The sequence below is a fragment of the Mixophyes fleayi genome, chromosome 2, assembly GCF_038048845.1.
Source record: "Mixophyes fleayi isolate aMixFle1 chromosome 2, aMixFle1.hap1, whole genome shotgun sequence".
Classification (NCBI taxonomy): Eukaryota; Metazoa; Chordata; class Amphibia; order Anura; family Limnodynastidae; genus Mixophyes; species Mixophyes fleayi.
In genome coordinates, this window is record NC_134403.1 from 64,298,866 (window position 1) to 64,319,932 (window position 21,067).

Genomic DNA, 21,067 nt, shown 5'->3' on the forward strand with positions numbered 1-21,067 from the left:
ATTCATGTATTCTTCTCTGCAAAGCATTTGATATGCCCCCAACACCCCCTTTGCAGCACTACATGGTATTAGGTGGGCCCCAGTCATTGGTTTCCTGGGTGGGCCCTTCATGCCCCAGTCTGACACCGGTTGCCTGGATGCTGACATAAAGTCTATGCAAAAAGTTAATTGAGGCAAACTTCTTGAAACATCCTATAGTAGCTGGTGACAATCAAGTTCTGTGAAATGTTTGCCTTTTTCTGCATTTGGACGCAAAATGTTACACATTTCACTGCATATAATTTGGCCAAAAAATGCTCCCAGTCCTAGCCTAACCCAAACACACAGCAGAATAGATTAAGTATTGCAAGTTCTATTCATCCTGCGACATACAGTGTTACAATTACAAAGCAAAATGGGATTCCACAATATGGTAAAGCAAACACAGAACTCAAGAAAAGTTTCACAAAAACTTGCACCTCTATGAAATGTCCTGATCTGCTGCAAAGCTCGATTTGCCCTAAGTATTGCTCTAATTTGATGCATAACTCTTCCTGCACCAGAATTCTCTTATAGAAAAGGTTCAGTATTTTGCTTTGAAGTCCACTAAAATGTATATACCTGTTTTATAATCTAAACAGCAGCCAAACTCTTGTTATTGTGGGACAATTTTAGACATTGTCAGCCTGATTCATCAAAGAACGTGAGTCCCATTGCGTGCTGTATTTTGCATGAAATTGCTCTGCACATGCTCAGAAATGGACTTTACGCCAGTCTACGCAAGTGCACAAAATTCTAGCTTTAATGCAAATGACACTTCCAACAGCTTATGCACAGTAAGGACGTGCCAAGGCGGAGTGCAGACACATTTGTCCAATTGAAGCTCAGGGCATTTCTCAGGAACATGATTTTTAGCCATATCACTTACACCAGCTACAGGTTAGGTGTGAGTGCAGATGGATAGTGTTGACCGACATGTATGCTTGCCAGAATATGTGTTTGCAATTAACGCCAACTGTAAAAATGCATTTTATGTACAGTAGGCATTAATAACATCCAGATAAATGTATTTCAAATAAATGTAAAATGGGTGCCCCCCGGAGCCTGAGAAGTGGGTGAAGGATGAAGCAGAATAATACCCACCTGATCGACTGCTGGATGCAGGTAAGTTCTTTTTTGGTCTTGCAGGTCCCAGCGCTGGTGACAGCTGATAGGAAATTTTTTGCTGCCAGCCAATCACTATCTGTAAGGGTGAGCCAATCAGGGCTCACTACCAGCCTTTGGATTTATGGGTGCCGCCACAAGTCAATCATTGATCACTGCATCACTGTTTTGCGCCTCCGCGATGACTATTTTATAGTCATCACGTGTGCCGAGAGTTCAGAGTAAAGACGGAGATGCACTAGGATGGGGCTCCAGGGGAATGACGCTGGAAAGAAGACAGAAGGCAAAAGAAGAAGAAAAGAAAGAAAGGATAAAAAAAGAAGAGGAGAAAAGAGAAGCGCCGAAAGGGAGAAGAGGCACAATTGGGTGGAGGGTCAAAAAGAGACGGAAACGCCAGAAAGAAGGTTGGTTTCCTGCGTGGAGCAGATAACTATTATCCTCATACTTTGCTCACTATACCCCCGCTAGGCATGTTGGGCACAAGACCCATAGCACATATCAGGCACTAAGCCCATGCAGCACTAGTGCGCATAAGGCCCTGTGTAGTTAGGTGTGACTAGGTAATTGTAATTATCTTTCCCTGTGGAAATATGTGTTCTAAATTCAGTCTCAGCCTGTGCAACAATATAATTTCAGGATTAGCCTGTGGTGCAAATTAAAAGTCAGGATTAGCCTGTGGTGCAAGTTGAAAGGTTAACAGTCAGATTTAGTCTGTGGGCCCATTTAATTCAGGTACTAGGCCTATGTGAACTGATGACACTTTATATTGCACATATATATTGTACGTATCCAGCAGTGTGTTGTGTCTTTTACTTGAATATAGGCAAACGTGTGTGCAATTGCTGTCTATTTTAAAAAAAGCAAATTGAGTTCACTTTGCTTTCTTTGATGAATCCGGTCCTGTATTTTTTATTTTTCAAATAAGAAGAGAATAAACAAAAACATGTGGAGCACATATTTAGTGTCAAATTTTGCCAACTGAAACAAAGAAGTGTGATTTTATTTGACTACTTTTCACCAGCAGCTAATAAGTACAGTGCCACATTGGAGAAAGACATTGACGTTTCGTGCACATGTAAAGTATACAAGACATAAAAACATTAAAAACACCTTTCCCGGCATTGTACATTTTTACATCTGATATTTTTGAAAGGTAAAATTATTTTTTAAGGTTAGAAGATTTCTCTGTGCTAGTTTTTTCTTTGTGTACTTTCTGTCTGGAACTATTATGAAGATTATTCATTTAATTAAGAGCAGCCAATAACATATGTATTATAACTTTGATAATGCAGGCGTGTTTCTGGTCTGCCTACTATAAATTCAAGTAGATGATGCTACAAAACAATTCTTATGAGCACATAGTCATTTTATTTGATTGTTAATAACCTATTCAAGTATAAAAGCAACAGGTAAGAGCTCTACAGGGAAACAGCCAACTTGACTTCCTATCCTCTGTAGATCACCTCCAGGAGAAGAACCATCATGTCTCATCACTCCATCCTCTCCTCCTCTGGGCACAAGGGCTTCAGCTCCTGTTCTGTTGCTTTACCTAAACATTCCAGCTCACACAGCATCTTCTCACACTCTTCTAAACATGCAGGACATGGTCACAAGGCTCAGCATTGCTTTAGCAGTTCAAGTGCCCACAATATTGGATCAAAAGGACATAAAATTTCAGTGGGAAGTTTTCATGTAGGAAAAAGTGGACATGGATCTGGCTTTGGTGTTGGTAGTTTTGGGAGATCATCTTGTTCTGGAGGAATCACCTCTGTTACTGTGAATCAGGGTCTCCTGGCACCTCTCAACTTGGAAGTTGACCCCAACATCCAGAGAATGAGGACTGATGAGAAGAATCAGATCAAAGGTCTCAACAACAAGTTTGCCTCTTTCATCGACAAGGTGACATTTTTGTGCTTCATAAAATCTGCAGGGCTGTTAACAATAACATAGTTGAAATAAAAATAAACTACATATAGATTTACTTTGTCGAAAGCTAAGGTGTTGTATTTAAATAGAGAATAAGCAAGTTTGCATTGAAATGGCAAAATGTTACTTAGTTGTGAGAAATGTTTATACATATCCTGCATTGAATCTCTAGTTGTTAAGGCAATTCCTACCTAAACAGCATTATAAGAGTCTGAGCTTCGCTAAAGGTTTCTATATAGGGTTCATTGATAACATAAAAATTGCCATTCATGGTTTCATATCCTCTGCTGTTGTTTTAAGTTTATTAATTAAGGCCACATCTATCCCACATCTCTAGTTATAAATGCAGTAGCAGAGATTTTAATTATAAAGGTTTATTTGAACTGTTGTCAAAATCATCAGATCATAAAATAGCCCTTGAGAAGACATCTCAATTTGTCTACTTTACTATATGTTTATCCTTTAATCTGTTAACATATTTAAATTCCCATACGCTATTATCCTCTTTCACCACTAACCTTTCTGTGAGGTAACTCCTCCTTAAATTTTCCCTAATCATGTTACCCTTCTGATTTAGTGTTTGTCTCTAGTTCTAATACTTTTCTTCCTCTGTTGAATTTTATTTCCCGTACCTTGCTAAACCATTTATGTATTTAACTTAAATCATATCACCCCACTCTCTACTCCAAACCGTACATGTTTAAATCCCTTAGTCTTAGATCATTTAATATTTTCTGATTTTAGACCACGCACCATTTTACTTGCCCTCTGTATCTATGTGTAGGTGCCCAACAATTCTTCACACAAAAGGGTAAGTGGTAGGGCTTACATATATTGAAAAGAAATATCAGAACTCCAATGCCACCTGGCCATCAAGTTCAGTCCTTACGTTTAGATGCTGCCTAAGGTAAAACAGTTATATGAATCTATTCTAACTTATCCAGTATAAATAGTTTCCCAATCATGAAATAATAAGTGTTGCCCCATCATAATTAGGGGCCCTGGGCTTGATTCATTAGGGATCTTAACTAGAGAAACTTCTTATTTCAGTCTCCTGGACAAAACCATGTTACAATGCAAGGAGTGCAAATTAGTTTTCTGTTTTGCACATAAGTTAAATACTGACTGTTTTTTCATGTAGCACACAAATATCAACTTTAATTTCAGTGTACAAATAAGCTATCAAGTATTTGTGTGCTACATGAAAAAACAGTCAGTATTTAACTTATGTGCAAAACAGAATACTAATTTGCACCCCTTGCATTGTAACATGGTTTTGTCCAGGAGACTGAAATAAGAAGTTTCTCAAGCTAAGATCCTTAATGAATCAGGCCCCCTGTTAGCAATCAAATGTATCACTCTTTTTGTCGCCTGACTCAAGTGGGCATTTAGGTTGTGCAGACTGTGTGTGTCTTGTCTACTTTACCCTACCTCACGTAGCACAGTGCCTCCACCTCGGTCCAAGTGCAGTAGGTTTGTGGATGTGTATTGTTCTAGACAAGCAACACCAGAGGGAGACAGAGGAATCTACTAATAAAACCACAGGCACACATAAGAAATAAAATACAGTAACATACAGTTTGGTATTTAAAAGCCATGCTGGCACTTTTATTGGTGAGGCGCAAGCTTCCAAAAGATATTTTATGTCTATGCGGGTTCTTTTTATATCAAAAATAAGAATCTCATTTGGAAGTTAAACTTTGAAGAAATAACTTTTGAATATCAGTTACTAAAAAAGTCTACAATAGATATACTATAATGCAGTGCAATACCTCAACTACTATCTGCGCTTACTAAGAGGTACATCTGTTTTGCTAACCTGCTGTTACTCTACACATAGCAATAACCTTAACCCATAGTACACTTTACACTTCAGTAACATATAATTCAATTAATATAAAAGATCATAAATCAACATATACACATTTGCCTAAAGGATGCAATTAAGTGGTCTTTTCTATTAATGAAACAGATCTCCTCCGATGCTTTACTCCGCTAGCAGCAATTCAAGCACAAATGGCCAATGAATGAATGATAGTTCTCCTTCAAGACATATATTATTCCACACTGTGACACTTTGTTAGACTTTCACTATTCAGCAAACTCAGATTTTGAAGTGTGTTGGCTCCAATTTAGTGATAACATGAAGTAATATATGTGCACGTTTTCCCTCTTTCCTCGATTATCACAAAAGCACTGTCCCGAAGTAGATTATAGCTTTACAGTAGTCCGATATGATAAACTTCAAACTCCTGAGGTAAATTCTGTAGTCTATGGCAAAGTCTAACAATTTATCTAAGTCTTTGCTCCCTAAATGTCTTTCCTTATCTACCTTATAGCAGAAATAATACAATACTTAGTCCCAATACATGAATTCTGAAGCAAAAAAATGGGTACTTATCAGATTTTCCTCACAGGACTCTGCAGTTGTCTTGCTAATGACAGGCCGGATAAATCTGACAGACTCACTTTCTTCTGTTAGTGCTGAGAGAGCTGACTTGGTCCACTTTCCTGTCAGTCCCGATTGGTCACCAGGCTCTCAGCTGCTGCCCAGCTCCTCAGATGCCTCTCCCGGTCGGCTTTCATCAGGATTTTTTTTCTCATTAGAGGCTGACAGTGCTCTCCTATCACTCTCTCTCCTCTTATCTCTCTGCTGCAGCCTGGATCTGGGCGCTGCCTCTCTTTCTCTCAGAATTTCAACTGCCTTTTTTTTTTTACTGTTCCTTCCCCAGCTCCTCATTGCCACCTTATGCAGGGAGATGCTTTTCTCTGCCTGTAGGGGAGGTATCTAAAGAGCATGTGCAGCCTGCTCAGGTTGTCAGTGCTACACAAATAATATTGCCCCTTAATATAATTATAAAATAATATAGACCCGATCATTTTAATTTTGGAGGCTAAAATCACCAGAGATGTACGTTGTTTTACTCAAAATTGCCCAAAACATTGCGGCTTGATTTTTACTAATGCTTTGGATCTCTTACTATCAGTCTTTTCAGTGAATGAGCCACAGGAAAGATATAAGCAATGTACTACTCAAAACAGTATTAAACTCAACAGCCACAATCACCTCCCATTTTTCTACTTGGGGCAGCATGACTCCCAATTTTAATAGAAGTGTTGTTGATCCTAATTATTAAGTTTACCAATAAGGATTACAAATTTCCCCCTTTATCTTCATGGAACGTCCAAGGTAACGATGTCCTCAAGCAATTTTGCTCTTTTTTTCACATCGCATGCATAGATAAAGACAAAGAATTACATTTTGATTTCAATTCTGGTTGTAGACATTGTGTAAAATGTGTTTCCTGAAGGAACACAAAGATCTTATTTAAGTTGTTTTATGTCTACTGCAAATTTCTGGTTGCAGATACACCTCTTTCAGCAATGTTTGTAAATGTGTGGTTTGTTTCAGCAGAAAAAAATAGGTAGAGACAGGAGTTTACGGTTCATATCATGTCTAAAGTCTTTATGTGACTCTAATCTGGAAATATTATTGTGCTACAATGTATACTGTGAAGGAATTATATTACTAGCATAATTTTTATATTTGTGAGATTGGTTTGACCAAAAGTTCAAGGTCACCAAACTGGGTGGGTTCGACCGACTTTAATCTAGATTGAATAATTTGATCATCTCTATTGGGGCATATTAGCTGTTGTAAATTATAACGAACTTGGGTTAAGGTACATGTACCTCATAAACTTGAGAAATTAAAATGTGTTCTAAATTAAATAACTGGGCACAATGTGATTTATCTACAAACAGTGTTCACAGGAGCAAATTTGCAGCTCTCCATTTATCCTTCTAGTGCAAGGTTCCTTTTCAGCGATGTTAGCAAATGTGTGGTTAGTTCAAGCAGAAGAAAATAGTTATTGTCAAAATCATGCACATAGTCTTAACCTTCTTAATATATTTTATTGTTATAACTTTCTGTTTTTATGTTTTGTCTATAGGTGAGATTTCTGGAACAACAGAATAAGATGCTGGAGACCAAGTGGGATCTTCTCCAAGACCAAAATACAGCCAGAGTTCAGATTGAACCTCTGTTTGAAACTTTTATCAGCAACCTCAGGAGACAGATGGAAAACCTGGAATGTGAGAGCGCTCGTCTAGAAGCAGAAAGGAACAGCACAGAGGGCGCAATGGAAGAATTTAAGAGAAAGTAAGATATGTATGGTTATCATGAATTCATTACAAGGCACAAGAATTACCTCTTATAAACAGTTATGCTGAATTTCCAGAAGTAACAGAAAACCAGCTCTAGCGTGAAGACTTATTAAGCATCTTTATAACTAACATTAAGAGAAAAATGTGATTGCATTTAACACAGATATTAGAAGCTTAACAATAAGCAAAAGCAGCATATTCAGTGCTTCTATGTGATCGTTTCTGTAGCTTTGCCAGTCACAGTCAATATATTCAATGGTGAGTATTCAGTGTACTGGAATAATAAGACCAGAAATCCACAAATGATGTAACACAATGTAATAGATTTAATATCTAACTAACTAGATTACTAACTAACTTAACATGTTCACATAATTTGGTTGTGACTCACAGATATGAAGAAGAAATGAACCGACGCACAGCGGCAGAGAATGAGTTTGTCTTACTAAAGAGGGTATGTACAGTATCAGCATCTGGAATGGCACTTACTAATCATCATCATCATTTATTTATATAGCGCCAGCAAATTCCGTAGCACTTTACAATTGGAAACAAACATTAATAAAACAATACTGGGTAATACATACAGACAGAGAGGTAAGAGAACCCTGCTCGCAAGCTTACAATATATGGGACAATGGGAGTTTGAAACACAAGGGCACGTGCTCCATCATACTGCACATTGGACCAGCTAGAATGCAAAAGGTAAAAAGTATTGAGTGGACTTTGTGATCAGTCACACGGCAATGTTGGTCAGAGGTTTGTTGTCTTGTGTTAGCTGTGTAGAGGGTGGTAATAGGGTAACCTAGGAATATTAAGATGCTGGTTGAGGAATATCATAAGCTTGTCTGAAGAGGTGGGTTTTTTGAGAATGCTTGAAGGTTTGAAGACTAGAGGAAAGTCTCACTGTGCAAGGGAGGGAATTCCACAAAGTGGGTGCAGCCCGATAAAAGTCCTGTAAACGGGAATGGGAGGATGTGATGAGAGTGGAAGAGAGACGCAGATCTTGTGCAGAGCGGAGATGTGAACTTGGGAGATATTTTGAGACAAGTGAGGAGATGTATGTCGGTGCAATTTTGTTGGTGGCCTTGTATGCTAGTAGAAGAATATTATATTGGATTCATTGAAAAAAAGGCAACCAATGTAAGGACTAACAGAGTGGCTCAGCAGAGGAAGAATGGTTTGCAAGGAAAATCAATCTAGCCGCTGCATGCAAAATAGATTGTAGGGGTTCAAGTCTGACTTTGTGAAGACCAGTAAGGAGGGAATTGCAATAGTCGATTTGGGAGATGATGAGTGTATGAATTAAGGCTTTTGCAGTGACTTGTGTGAGATATGTGAGTATTCTGGAAATATTCTTTAGATGTATGTACCATGATTTAGATATAGAGTCAATGTGGGGAATAAACGATAGTTGTGAGCCAAGGATTAAACCTAGGCAGTGAGCTTGCGGGGTGGGATTTATGATCATGTTATCAACAGAAATAGAAAAGTCAGGCAGGAAACTGGCTTTGTTTTTGGTTGGGGAAATTATTAATTCAGTTTTTGAAAGATTGAGCTTCAATTGGTGAGAAGACATTCAAGATGAAATGGCAGAAAGACAGTCAGCAACACGAGACAGCACAGATGGTGAGAGATCAGGAGAGGAAAGATAGATTTGTATATCATCCACATAGAGATGATACTGAAATCCAAAGAAGCTTCTTAATTTTCCAAGAGAAGTGGTGTAGATAGAGAATAGCAGAGGACCTAGGACTGAGCCTTGTGGTACTCCAACTGATAAAGAAAGGGGAGCAGAGGTGGATCCAGAGAAATTAACACTGGAAGAGTGATTAGATAGGTAGGATGAGAACCAGGATAGGACAGTGGCTTCAAGACCTAGGGATTGTAGCGTTTGTATAAGGAGAGAGTGGTCAACAGTGTCAAATGCAGCAGAGAGATCCAGGAGAATTAAAAGAGAATAAAGGCCTTCAGTTTTTTGCTGTGATCAAATCATTGACAACCTTGGTCAGCGCAGTCTCTGTGAAGTGTTAAGAACAAAAGCCTGACTGAAGAGAATCCAGTAGGTTGTTTGCTGTAAGAAAGTGTGTGAAGCGAGTGTAGGAAATTCTCTCAAGAAGCTTGGAGGCGCATGGGAGCAGAGAGATGGGACAGTAATTTGAGAAAGAGTTTGGGTCAGAATTTTGTTCTTTCAAAATAGGAGTAATCACTGCTTGCTTGAATAGTGATGGAAAAATAGCAGTAGAGAGAGAGAGAGATTACAGATTTTAGTTAGAGGAGGAATGAGCACAGAAGACAGTGACCTACCAATTTGTAAGGGTATGGGAGCAAGAGGACAGCCGGTAGAGTAGGAAGATGAGAAGAGAGTAGAAACGTCCTCTTTATTTGTGGGATCAAATGAAGGGAGAGTGTCAGAGGGTGCTGCAAAAAAATTGAGCTGATTGCTTGTCGAGGGAGATTATACCATTTCAAGTCTGATCTTATCTATTTTGTCCTTGAAATAGGAAGCAAGATCCTGGGCACTGATGGAAGTCAGCGGGTTTGGGGTGGGAGGATTGATAAGAGATTTAAATGTGTTAAAAAGGCTTTTGGGGTTAGAAGCTTGAGCATATATGAGAGACTGGAAGTATGTTTGTTTTGCAGTGTCCAGAGCATTTCTATAGGAGTGGTAGATACCAGTATATGTTATGAAATCATTAGAGATAAAAAAAAGATTTACGCCAGTTATGTTCTGCTTTACGAGAAAGATTTTGTAGATTTTGTGTTTCTTTAGTGTGCCACGGTTGACAACGAAGTCTATGCGGAGTATGTAGAGTTGCTGGAGCCAGTTGATCAAGGGCAGCTGCTAGGGTTTGGTGAAAATGGGGTACTGAGCATAGTCTAGAGAAAGCAAGAACAAGACAGTGGCCATCCTGGTAAGAAGCGGATTCAATCCACTGGAAGAGGTCGAGTAGGGATGTTAGATAGTAGTTTGGAAGCAGCATTGGAACGTTGATTAGCAATAGGATGTTGAAATTACCCATGATGATGGTGGGGATGTCAGAGGATAAGAAGTGAGGGAGCCATGCATAGAAGTGTTCAACAAATTGTTGTTGTGGTCCAGGGGGGTGATAGATGACAGCAACATGCATAGAGAATGGGTTGAAAATCCTAACAGTATGTACTTCAAATGATGTGAACATGAGTGATGGGACATTTGGTAGCGCTGTTAAAGTGCATTGTGGGGAGAAAAGTAGTCCAACCCCACCTCCTTGTCTGCCTCCAGGTCTGGGGGTGTGGTTGAAATGGAGAACACCATGTGAAAGGGCTGCAGGTGAGGCAGTGTCTGATTGCGTGAGCCATGTTTCTGTTATTGCTAGAAGGTTACAATCTAAATTGTTAAGACACGAACATTCTACTTTCCTTCTTATCGTAGGATGTTGATGCTGCTTTTATGAACAAGGCCGAGCTGCAAGCAAGGGCCAGCTCCCTCACTGATGAGATCAATTTCCTGAGGACTCTGTATGATATGGTAAGTCATTTACATTTTGGCACAATGTTATAATACCCTTTAACTGAAACAGGTTATTTTGTTTCTTTGTTTTAAAGTAGCCAATACCAAAAGAAATTCAATAATTGTTTTTTTGTCTACTATGCAGGAGATCAGTCAGCTCCAGGCTCAGATCTCAGACACCTCGGTGGTCGTGTCCATGGATAACAGCCGAGACCTGGACATAAACAGCATCATCGCTGAGGTCAGAGCTCAATACGAGGACATTGCTAACAGGAGCAGAGCTGAGGCTGAGGCCATGTACCAGTCAAGGGTGAGTCTGACACACAGGAAGGTACTTTATACAATATCATATGTATGTCAGTGTAGACCAAAAGCTGATTAATATTAAATTACATTTTATCCTTCTTTCAACTACAGTTTGAGGATCTGCGCATGGCAACTGGAAGAAACGAGAATGATCTACAGAACAGCAGAAATGAGATCACTGAACTTAACAGAGCAGTTCAGAGACTTAAAGGAGAGATTGAGTGTGCTAAATCTCAGGTAAATCTCATATAAAAAGAAAATGTTAGGTATAGTATACATACTGAATGGATATTTGTATAGAGACCTCATGCTTATTTTTTGGTTGCAAAACTTGAAAAAGTGGATATTGCACATTAGTCAGAGATGTAAACTATTATTATTATTATTATTATTATTATTATTATTATTATTTATTATCTTTTATTTATAAGCCACCAGAAGGGTTGCATAACGCCAAACATATGGAGGTTGAACATACAACAAAATTACATATGTTCATAGATATAAGTACAATGGGTACAGATAAGTAGCATAATAAATGAATGGATACAATTAACAGAACAAATTGCATGGCAAATAAAAACAATTTAGCATAAGGCCAAACAGTGACAGAGGCGACAATGGTGAACTGACAGACATGAGACATAGAGAACACTTTCCAGGGTGTCAACTAGTGTTGAATTCCAAGTGGTGGAGGTGCTATAAGTGTTGTATTATAGGCTCCCTTAATGTGCTGTTAAATAATTATCAATCACTGATGAAATAGACATGCCAGATTGGTCTACTTTTTCCCTTATACATGACTGTATAATGTTTACCCAGCGCGCTGCACTGGAAGCTGCTATACGTAACGCTGAAGAACGTGGAGAAGCTGCTGTCAGAGACGCCAATAACAAACTGTGTGAGCTGGAGGCTGCTCTACAGAAGGCCAAGCAGGACATGGCTCGCCAACTGAGAGATTACCAGGAACTGATGAACGTCAAACTGGCTCTGGACATTGAGATTGCTACATATAGGAAGATGCTGGAGGGTGAAGAGTGCAGGTGAATTCAGTAGATATACTATAAGGTTTTACATAACAATTCAATAATACACAACAATATTCTGCAGTCTTAAAAAGTTTAGAAAACTATTGTGTGCTTACACAATAAATATGTAAATGCTTATGGTGTTTTTCAGATTGGCTTCGGATGGCTCTGTGAACATCTGTAAGTGAAACAAAATAATATGTATTTTTAAAATGCATACAATTAGTTCAAGGTGTTTAGCAGATTGCTATATACTAACAAATTTCTGTGTCACTTAGCTGTCCTGCACGCTAGCACTGGAGGGAAACACCACTCAGGAGGAATGTCCCAAGGTGGACATCATCATCATCATTCTCTAGGAGGATTCAGCTCAAGCAGTGGGAGAAGCCACAGCCATGTTCACAAAAGCATCCACCATTCCGGTCATGAGCATCACTGCTGAAGTGCAAACATTGGATATGCAAAATGCCATTAATTATAGTATTATGTCATCACTGTTAGACATCTGCTTTGTTACTCTACTTCATGCTGTATATTTCTCTTAAGCAGCTTCATGTGTGTTATGGCCTCGTATTGTGTTTATCTGTTACCTTATACTGCTCCTCAATAAACTGCTATTCATATGACAGTAAGTGACACAATTCTTTGGAAAATTACCAGATACTTTTTAATGACAAATATTGCAGAGTACAAGTTAGAGTTAGTGATAATGTCAGAGAATTCTTGTCATCATTACATTCATATCAAATGGTCTTTAACCTATTATGGAACGTTCTTTAGATGAAGTTATTTACTGACATACATTAATTCAGTAGGAATGGTATAACAAGAATTCACATACACAGATAATATAATTTGCTGCAGCTACATATAAACTGCTAGACTTACTGTCAGGCTTATATCTTGAATGGACTTTATTAAATCAGCGGTCCAAGGTGAAAGTCGTAGGTGTAAGCCTCACACACGGATACACACTTCTTTACTATAATTTTTTTCTTCCTTCAACTATGAGAACTTTCATTTCAGTAAGTTCTCCCACTGTGCTGGAGAACGTACCCCTTCTAGTGCTCCTAGCAATGACAAACCAGACAAATTCAAATACAAACAAAGCTATATTAGCTTCTAGCATAGACCCAGCAGACATACATGGGTGCCACTTTGAGGTTCATCACTGTATTTTACTAAGCTTTTGACAGCTGCCTGCAACAGTATTTAATGGAGCATTAGTTGCTGCAAAATTCATATCATTCAAATAGAAATGCTATGTGTCTCCTTGTGGTCAGATGAGGTACAATGGTGGATTGTGCACACTTTCATCCAAAGCTGCCTGATTCACCATTATACCCAGGATATCCAATGTTGATGTCCCATGATATTGCTCTTCCCATTGATATATAATATATATCTCTGGTCATTTAGCCTAAAACTCCTCTCATTTTATTTATAACTACGAACACTTTGGCTCTGAATTAAACACATACATTCAGGGGGCTACAAATGGCACCAAATTATGGATACTTATAGCGCAAACAGACCCAAAAGTTCCTAAATGAATTTCTAATAATTATAAATGATTAAATTGTAATAATGTCATTTATTTATTTCAGTATCACTCTTATAATAATATAAATAAACTATAATCATTGTAGCTAACCACTGTACTTTAGTCTAAATTGATTTTAAAGGCGGAATGCCAGAGAATTTTATTGTCCAGGCAATTTTTTTATTTTTGATGCCGTTCAATACAACAACAGATTTGTTATGTAGATATAAATGTATATAATTCACAGAGCTTATCTGTTGTCATACCCAAGGCAAATGAAAATAAACAAATCTGTATGGAAAATAAAGTTCTGTGAATGTGGAATTCCTCTTTAAAGAGAGTGATGGATAGCACGCAAAGACAACAAACTAATGAGGGATTGTGGGGACTATAATAAGGACATAGCTAGGACATACAATAGATATTCTAGGAATCAATCTAAAGGGAGAGATAGGTCTAATTATAGATATACTCGCCATGAGTCTGGACAAAGAGGACATCATTATTTGGAGAGAAATAGATTTGCCCCTGCCTCCCCACATAGATCAGGCTCCCGTTGAGATTTAGGGGGGAAACATTTTGATAAAGAACCTGTTCCAAGAGAAAGAAGAATGGGGGAAAGGGTTATGTTTCTGATTTTGAGACTAAATTGGTGAGAAATAGAAAATCCTTGTTTGAGAACCATGAGACTAATGATTACAATGGAAGGGTGTTACGATTTTGATGCCTTAGTCAGTATTAGCACAGGCTTACCTAGGGCGCGGAGTCTAACGGCCTTCCGGTCTTCACCAAGAACCACCGCAAGGTAGTGTGGGCTTAGCTGCCGAAGAACCGCAGGTCGCGGCCCCCAGATTAGCCTACTGACGTAAGGGAGAAAGTTCTAAGTGATGGCAGGCAGACAAGAAAATAGACAATGCGGTGCAAGTACAGGCACTAACCGTTAATTCCAGGCGTAGTAGGTCTGGAACAGTAACCGGTAGATGCACAGAGGCAATGGGTGCGTGGCAGGATCCAGAGAATAGTTGGTAACACAGCCGGGTCGGTACACAGAAGGTATCAGGTATACAGTGCCAGAGGGAGATCCAGAGAATAGTTGGTAACACAGCCGGGTCGGTACACAGAAGGTATCAGGTATACGGTGCCAGAGGGAGATCCAGAGAATAGTTGGTAACACAGCCGAGTAGGTACACAGAAGGTATCAGGTATGCGGTGCCAGAGGGAGATCCAGAGAATAGTTGGTAACACAGCCGAGTCGGTACACAGAAGATAGTCCAGTTGCGTAGTGCCAGGGATAAGCCAAAGAATAGTCAGGTCACAGCCAGGTAGGTACACAGGAGTAGGAGGAATAGAGGGGTAAACAGGGAGCAGGTTCACAGGAGTCAGGACACAGGAACTGTAGCCAGGAACAGGAAACACATTGCTCTGACACAGGCAGCGTGTCAGAGCAGGGAAGATATAGGAGTTTGAATTCCCCGCCCAGGAGTCACATGATCAGCAGCAGAGAGAACCCGGAAGTGCGGCAGCGCTAACAGAAGAAGCGCTGAAGAGATGGACACCGCTGTCAGCTCCCGCTGACAGCGCAGCGGAACGGGAACAAGGTAAGTTCCTAACAAAGGGAAGCCATGTTTAAATTGGCAAACTCTGCCCCCTTGAATAAGGACATGGCTCTGTCTACCTCCTGTACTTCTTCTTTTTTAGGGAGGGGCCACTATCCCCCGTCGTACTCACAAAGGGTCCAAGGAATAAATTTATATACATCTAAAAGATTAAGAGAAGATGAATTAGAGGATCCAGAGGAGGGACCCTCCAATCAACTAAAAAACATGCGCTGGTATCAATCGGGGAGAATTTAATTTGTCCTAAAAAAAACTGTCTCAGTTCGAATTGAAACTCTTACAAAAGAGGCTCAAGTTTGCCCCAGTGGCTAAACCGAATTTGTCTAATTTATTCGTAGATCTCAATAGATACGTTAGAACTCTTAGTCGAAAACGTTATTTTGCATGCAAAGCTATTAGGAAAACTAATACCACTTTCATACTGCCGCCCCTGCAATATCCCGGGTTTTTGAAGCCGGGTTTTTGCAGGGTCTCGGAGCGTCCCAGCTCAGAAACATCATTCATACTGCACCTCGGACCCGGGAATTTCCCGGGTTGACCCCATTCATACTGCACAAGTCTGTGCCCTGACAATTTGTGGGAGTCATCACCAGAGCAGTTTTCATTGGCTGAAAAATGGTGATGTCATTGAAAGGTGACTGGTTAAGGCTGGAACACAGCATTTATATGTCTCATAATCTGGGGATGTGATGATTCACGCAATCAATATAATAATGTGTATAGTATTTGGGATCTAAGTACCTTTCTTCATCACTCAGCGACTGAACTTATCATTCGGATTCCTGCACAATATTTACAAAAAGGTATGGTAAGAAGGTGTGTACCAAGATATTGGGATTTAAAGGTGCAGGGATAATAACTATTGGTGCTTAGAAGTTAATTTTACTCTATGGTAATAAAACGAGGCAGCAACTTGACATGTACATTAAGCTTTCTTCTTTGTGACCCCTCTGTGGCTGAAGAATGAGCATTATACAGCTGCAGGGACTGGCTAATTGACCTTTAATTGTTGATGACCTTTATATACTACTTATATTCCAAATTTAGTGTACTTGTAGCTCTATTCTGGTTGATGTTCTTAATTTTCTCACAATCCAAACCCAATTACTACATTTTACTCTTTCCCCTTTTAATAAAGAATAAAGAAAACTGAGAGGTCACCTTCAGTTCCAAAAAATGTATGTACACAGCTCACCCCGGGAAAAACCCGGGATTTTGGTGCAGTATGAATGGGGTATAAGCAAGATGTTTCCCCCCATTATATTAGAGGAGAATGAGCAATTAGCTCTGGCACATTTAGAATCTTTGAGGGCTGAAAGTAGGAACATAGAATCCCCATCAGTGATCAATTTGTATGATATCAACTCCTCTACATCCTTTAGGAAATTTAAATTAAAATCCAATTTTTATCACTTGCAATTCAAGGGTTCATATATAGATAGCTTTTACAAAAGCACTATGGAAAACTAGAGATAATTTAACTCCCCAAGAGAGGAAGGCTTTCAAAAATCTAATGACAGAAGCCACTATTATAATCAAATCGGCTAATAAGGGCAGGAGTGTAGTGGTCCAAGATAGGTCAGACCATTATATGGAAGCTATGAGACAATTAATGAACAAGCATTTTATACAAAACTAGATAGGGATCCTACATTTACCTATCAGCAAAAGCTTAGACACATTCTTGATGTGGCCCTTCTAGAGTGGGTGATTTCCAAAGAGACATTTTGGTTTTTGTTTAGGACACTATCATTTTTTTTAAATTGATTCAAGGTATCAATTGGAAACCTACTTTTCACTTTCTCACATGTGATGTGGAAGCACTGTATTCTAATATACCTCACAAATTAGACCTGTTTGGAAAAACAGAAGGATAGTGATCATACTATCATCTATTCATAACATTCTGCATCACAATTATTTTTTATTTGACTCACAATTTATTTACAGGTACTGGGCACGGCCATGGGGACCAGGTTCGCCCCAAGCTATGAAAATATATATATGGGGCTCTTAAGGAGCAGTACATATAGCATTCCTGGTTTGTGTCGTACCTGATCCTCTATTGTAGGTATATTGATGACCTTTTTTTTCGTTAGGGATGGTGATCCTCAATCACTACTTCTTTCTCACTTAAATTCCAATGAGTTCGATTTAAGGATCACTAGCAACTTTCATCCAGTAACCATCAATTATTTGGATATTACTTTAAAGATAATTCAAGGAGCTATAGTAACAGAAAACTACTCTAAGGATGTTGATACCTTGCATTTTCTGCATTGTAAGAGCAGTCATTGCAGGGCTTGGTGGGATAATATTCCAAAAGGGAAAATTCCTCCAAATTAAGAGGAATCCTTGTAAAGGATTGCAAATTGCATTCTGGTAAACTATACAAGTCATTTCAGGAACAGGGCTATCCCCAACACATTTTGGATAGGGCTTACAAGGAAGTGGAAGAGTTGGATAGACACAATATGTTTGCCCATCTTCCCAGACGGAGGGATGAGGACAAATCAATGGTTTGTACAACCCAATACAATAGTCATGCTGGTGAGATTAAATGTATTGTGAAAGAAATGCTGCCTTGCTAGAATTGAATGAATATATTTGTCCCTTGGTTAAGAAATGTATCATCACAGTGTTCAGGAGATCTACGAGTTTAAAGGAAAAATTAGCACCCAGTTTTTTCAAGAACACTAACACGTCAGCTATTTCTTTTACTGCCAAACCAAGTATCGAGAGATGGTTAGGGAGATCCAATGGGTTTTTAGATGTGGAAAATAAAAATGCACTACCTGTGGATTTGCAGATCACAAGTGTACAGATTTTACTTAATTTATATCAGGTGAAAGGTTTCCAATTGAAAAGTCTTTGGATTGTCAATCCACCTTTTGATTAGTTGCAAATGTGGTATCCAGTACGTGGGACATACAATCTGTGGGAGTACGATTCCAGAAACATCGTTGCAACATATTGAAGAATGTTAGAACACACCATTGATCTGCACATGTCAACCCATGTTAAGGGAGTCAGCTAGCAGATCTGAAGGTGAGGACCAAAGAACAGATTGGGATCACCAAGAGAGGAGGTGATAGGTTCTACTTCTTGTGTGAACGCAAAGCCTACTGGATATTCAGATGTAGAACATTGATACCACAGTGTTTAAATAATAATATATAGTTGAATAACTTCTGACTGTATTTTGATGATTATAGTCTCTACAAAAGATCATATATACAACAAAAAATTGTTTCCCATTTGTGTCTTTCTCATTTCCCTTATTTTGTCACATTATGAACATTATGGGGCAAGTAGTTTTTGATTCCCACTATTAACTAACAATTTGGTCTATACATATATATAAGTCCCGATCCGTTTTTACTGGTAACCATGATAGTGGCAGCACTAATTTTATGTGGGCCAGTGTCGGACTGGGGCATGAAGGGCCCACTGGGCCCACTGGGGGACTGCAATGCTAGGGGCCCACCAGAGGGGGTGTGGCCAGCCATCATAGAGGTGAGACCAGACACTAGAGGGGGAGTGGTCAGCCCACGAAGGACAGCTAGCACCATAGTGTAGTATATAAAGAATGCAGTGTGTTTATAAAGAATACACAGTCTTGACCTGCCCATTAGATTGGGCAGAACAGTCACCAAAAATCGGGATTGTCCCACTAGACCAGGCTTGGCTAACCTTTGGCACTCCAGGTGTTGTGAAACTACAAAGCCCCAGCATGCTTTGCCAATATATAGCAACTTATTGCTGGAAGGGTATGCTGGGACTTGTAGTTTCACAACACCTGGAGTGCCACAGGTTAGCCAAGCCTGCACTAGACTCAGAACATTTGACAGACTGTCCAACCTGTTCTTGTCACTTTTACCACCTGTGGCTGCTGGTTTCTTTAGTTGCGGCTTGTCTGGATCCTGGAATGTTGGGGGCCCTATTTGGAAAAATAATGGGTACATTTAGAAAATTCCAACCAGCCCCGGCGTTAAATCAATAGGACCCACAATTAATCCTTAGCCACCATCTACCACACACACATTACATTGCCACAAGCCCGCTGTGCCATCACACACACTACTGTGCACCTTAATCACCATGCTGCGCCTCCTAATGATCACACTGCGCCCACCATGCTGCTTTTGCTCCCCCCTTCTCATGGTCCCCTTTCATCACCCTGTGCCATGCTGCTTTGGCCCCCCTTCACACACTGCCATGCTGACCTGGACCCCCTTCACACTCTGCCATGCTGACTTGGCCCTCTTCACACTCTGCCATGCTGACTTGGACCCCCTTCACACTCTGCCATGCTGACCTGGCCCCCCCATTTACACTCTGCCATGCTGCCTCTGCCCCTTCTCACTCTGCCATGCTGCTTCTGCCTCTTCTCACTCTGAAATGCTCTTTTCTGTTTAAAAAAAAAAAAACAGGTTGGCTTGGGAGCGCACTTAGTCACTTACCTGTGACTGTGAAAAGCTCTGGCATCCTGCTCCTCTGGGGGGCCGCAATAGAAACTCCTCCTCCCCTGCTGAAATGAAAAACCCACTACCGCCCAAGTGCAGAGAGCCCAGGCACAGCTCTCTGCACCTGGTAGTGTGTTTGTTGCCGACACTGCCGCCGCTGACATCGCCAGTCAGGTGTTCCACATAAGCTCTGCCCTAACAGCGGAGGGGGCAGAGCTTTAACGGGTCGGGCCTATCGGTGGATAACCCGGCTGCACGGCAGGCCAGACCGAGGCTGATGTGGGCCATACTTTCTTGACAGATGAATGGAGACCTAGTTTCTTTGGCAGCCAAGGAACATGTGATCATCGGAAAGACTATTGGGGGATATAGATCATGTGACCTTGACTTGGTGCTATAAACAATGTTTCGATATGAACTATTCGGTATGCCTCTGGTGAAAAGGTTCCTTATCAGCCGAGAAACACGTCACCTTTTAGCGGCTAATTTGGTGGAAACCGGTGGCTCACTATCCCCGGGGGTTAATTACCCCATAGCACCTCCAGCTGCTTCAAGCTTCTTATTACCGGATTGATCGAGGGACGGATGTTCATTATATCTCATTCTTCAGGCTGAAGAAATGGCCAACTGTATTTTTGGAAATTATTTCTTCCTGTGTTTTTTCTCTAATGAAGATCTGATACACACGCATCTGTAATAAAAGGGTGGTACAGCCACGGAGTACTTTGAATCTGATATCCCACATTAATCATAGGAAATTTCCCCATGGATGTTGTTGACTTTATCCTGAGGGTTTTCATTCAATAATCCAAGTCCCCTGAAGCTCGAATGTGACAATGTGATAAGCACCAATGATATGACTTAATAGATTACACGAATACACATTTGTCTTTTTATATATTAAGGATTTTTTATGTATCAATTGAATATTTAAATAAAGTGCTAATATCTGGTTTTAAGCTTAGCGCTCTCTTTTGGTTTCTTATAACTCTTTAAAGAGCACCCGCCACCTGACTTTTACACATTAAAATCATCTATAGGCACATAAACAACATATAAAAAGCATATGTTGTTTTTGTTGTCCCTTTTGCTATTCCTTGCATTTGCCAAGATTTTGCATACACAGGGCCTGATTTAAGAGTCAGACACAATCTACACGTAACTCGTAAATGTAAATTACAATTCATAATTTGCACAGTATTCCAAGTCAAATGGATCTTTAGATCCCTGCAACTCAGAATACTATGCAAATTCTACAAACACACCTCTTTATCTACCTTATGGGCCAGTGTGCATGATACACTTAAGTGTACTAGTCAGAGCAGCATTGTAATAAAGATTACTGCATTAGTAAATGAATGAAAAAAAAAAAAATAAGA

At 39.8% G+C, this 21,067-nt stretch overlaps 1 protein-coding gene across 1 annotated transcript; it reads left to right on the forward strand.

The window, feature by feature from the left end:
* The first annotated feature begins 2,625 nt into the window (after positions 1 to 2,625).
* Positions 2,626 to 12,505, forward strand: LOC142140120 (keratin, type II cytoskeletal cochleal-like). The gene is made up of 9 exons (XM_075197977.1): positions 2,626 to 3,042; positions 7,023 to 7,231; positions 7,630 to 7,690; positions 10,652 to 10,747; positions 10,875 to 11,039; positions 11,147 to 11,272; positions 11,858 to 12,078; positions 12,215 to 12,243; positions 12,342 to 12,505. Exons 1-9 carry the CDS (start codon positions 2,626 to 2,628, stop codon positions 12,503 to 12,505), a joined length of 1,488 nt encoding a protein of 495 aa, XP_075054078.1.
* Positions 12,506 to 21,067: the final 8,562 nt, after the last annotated feature.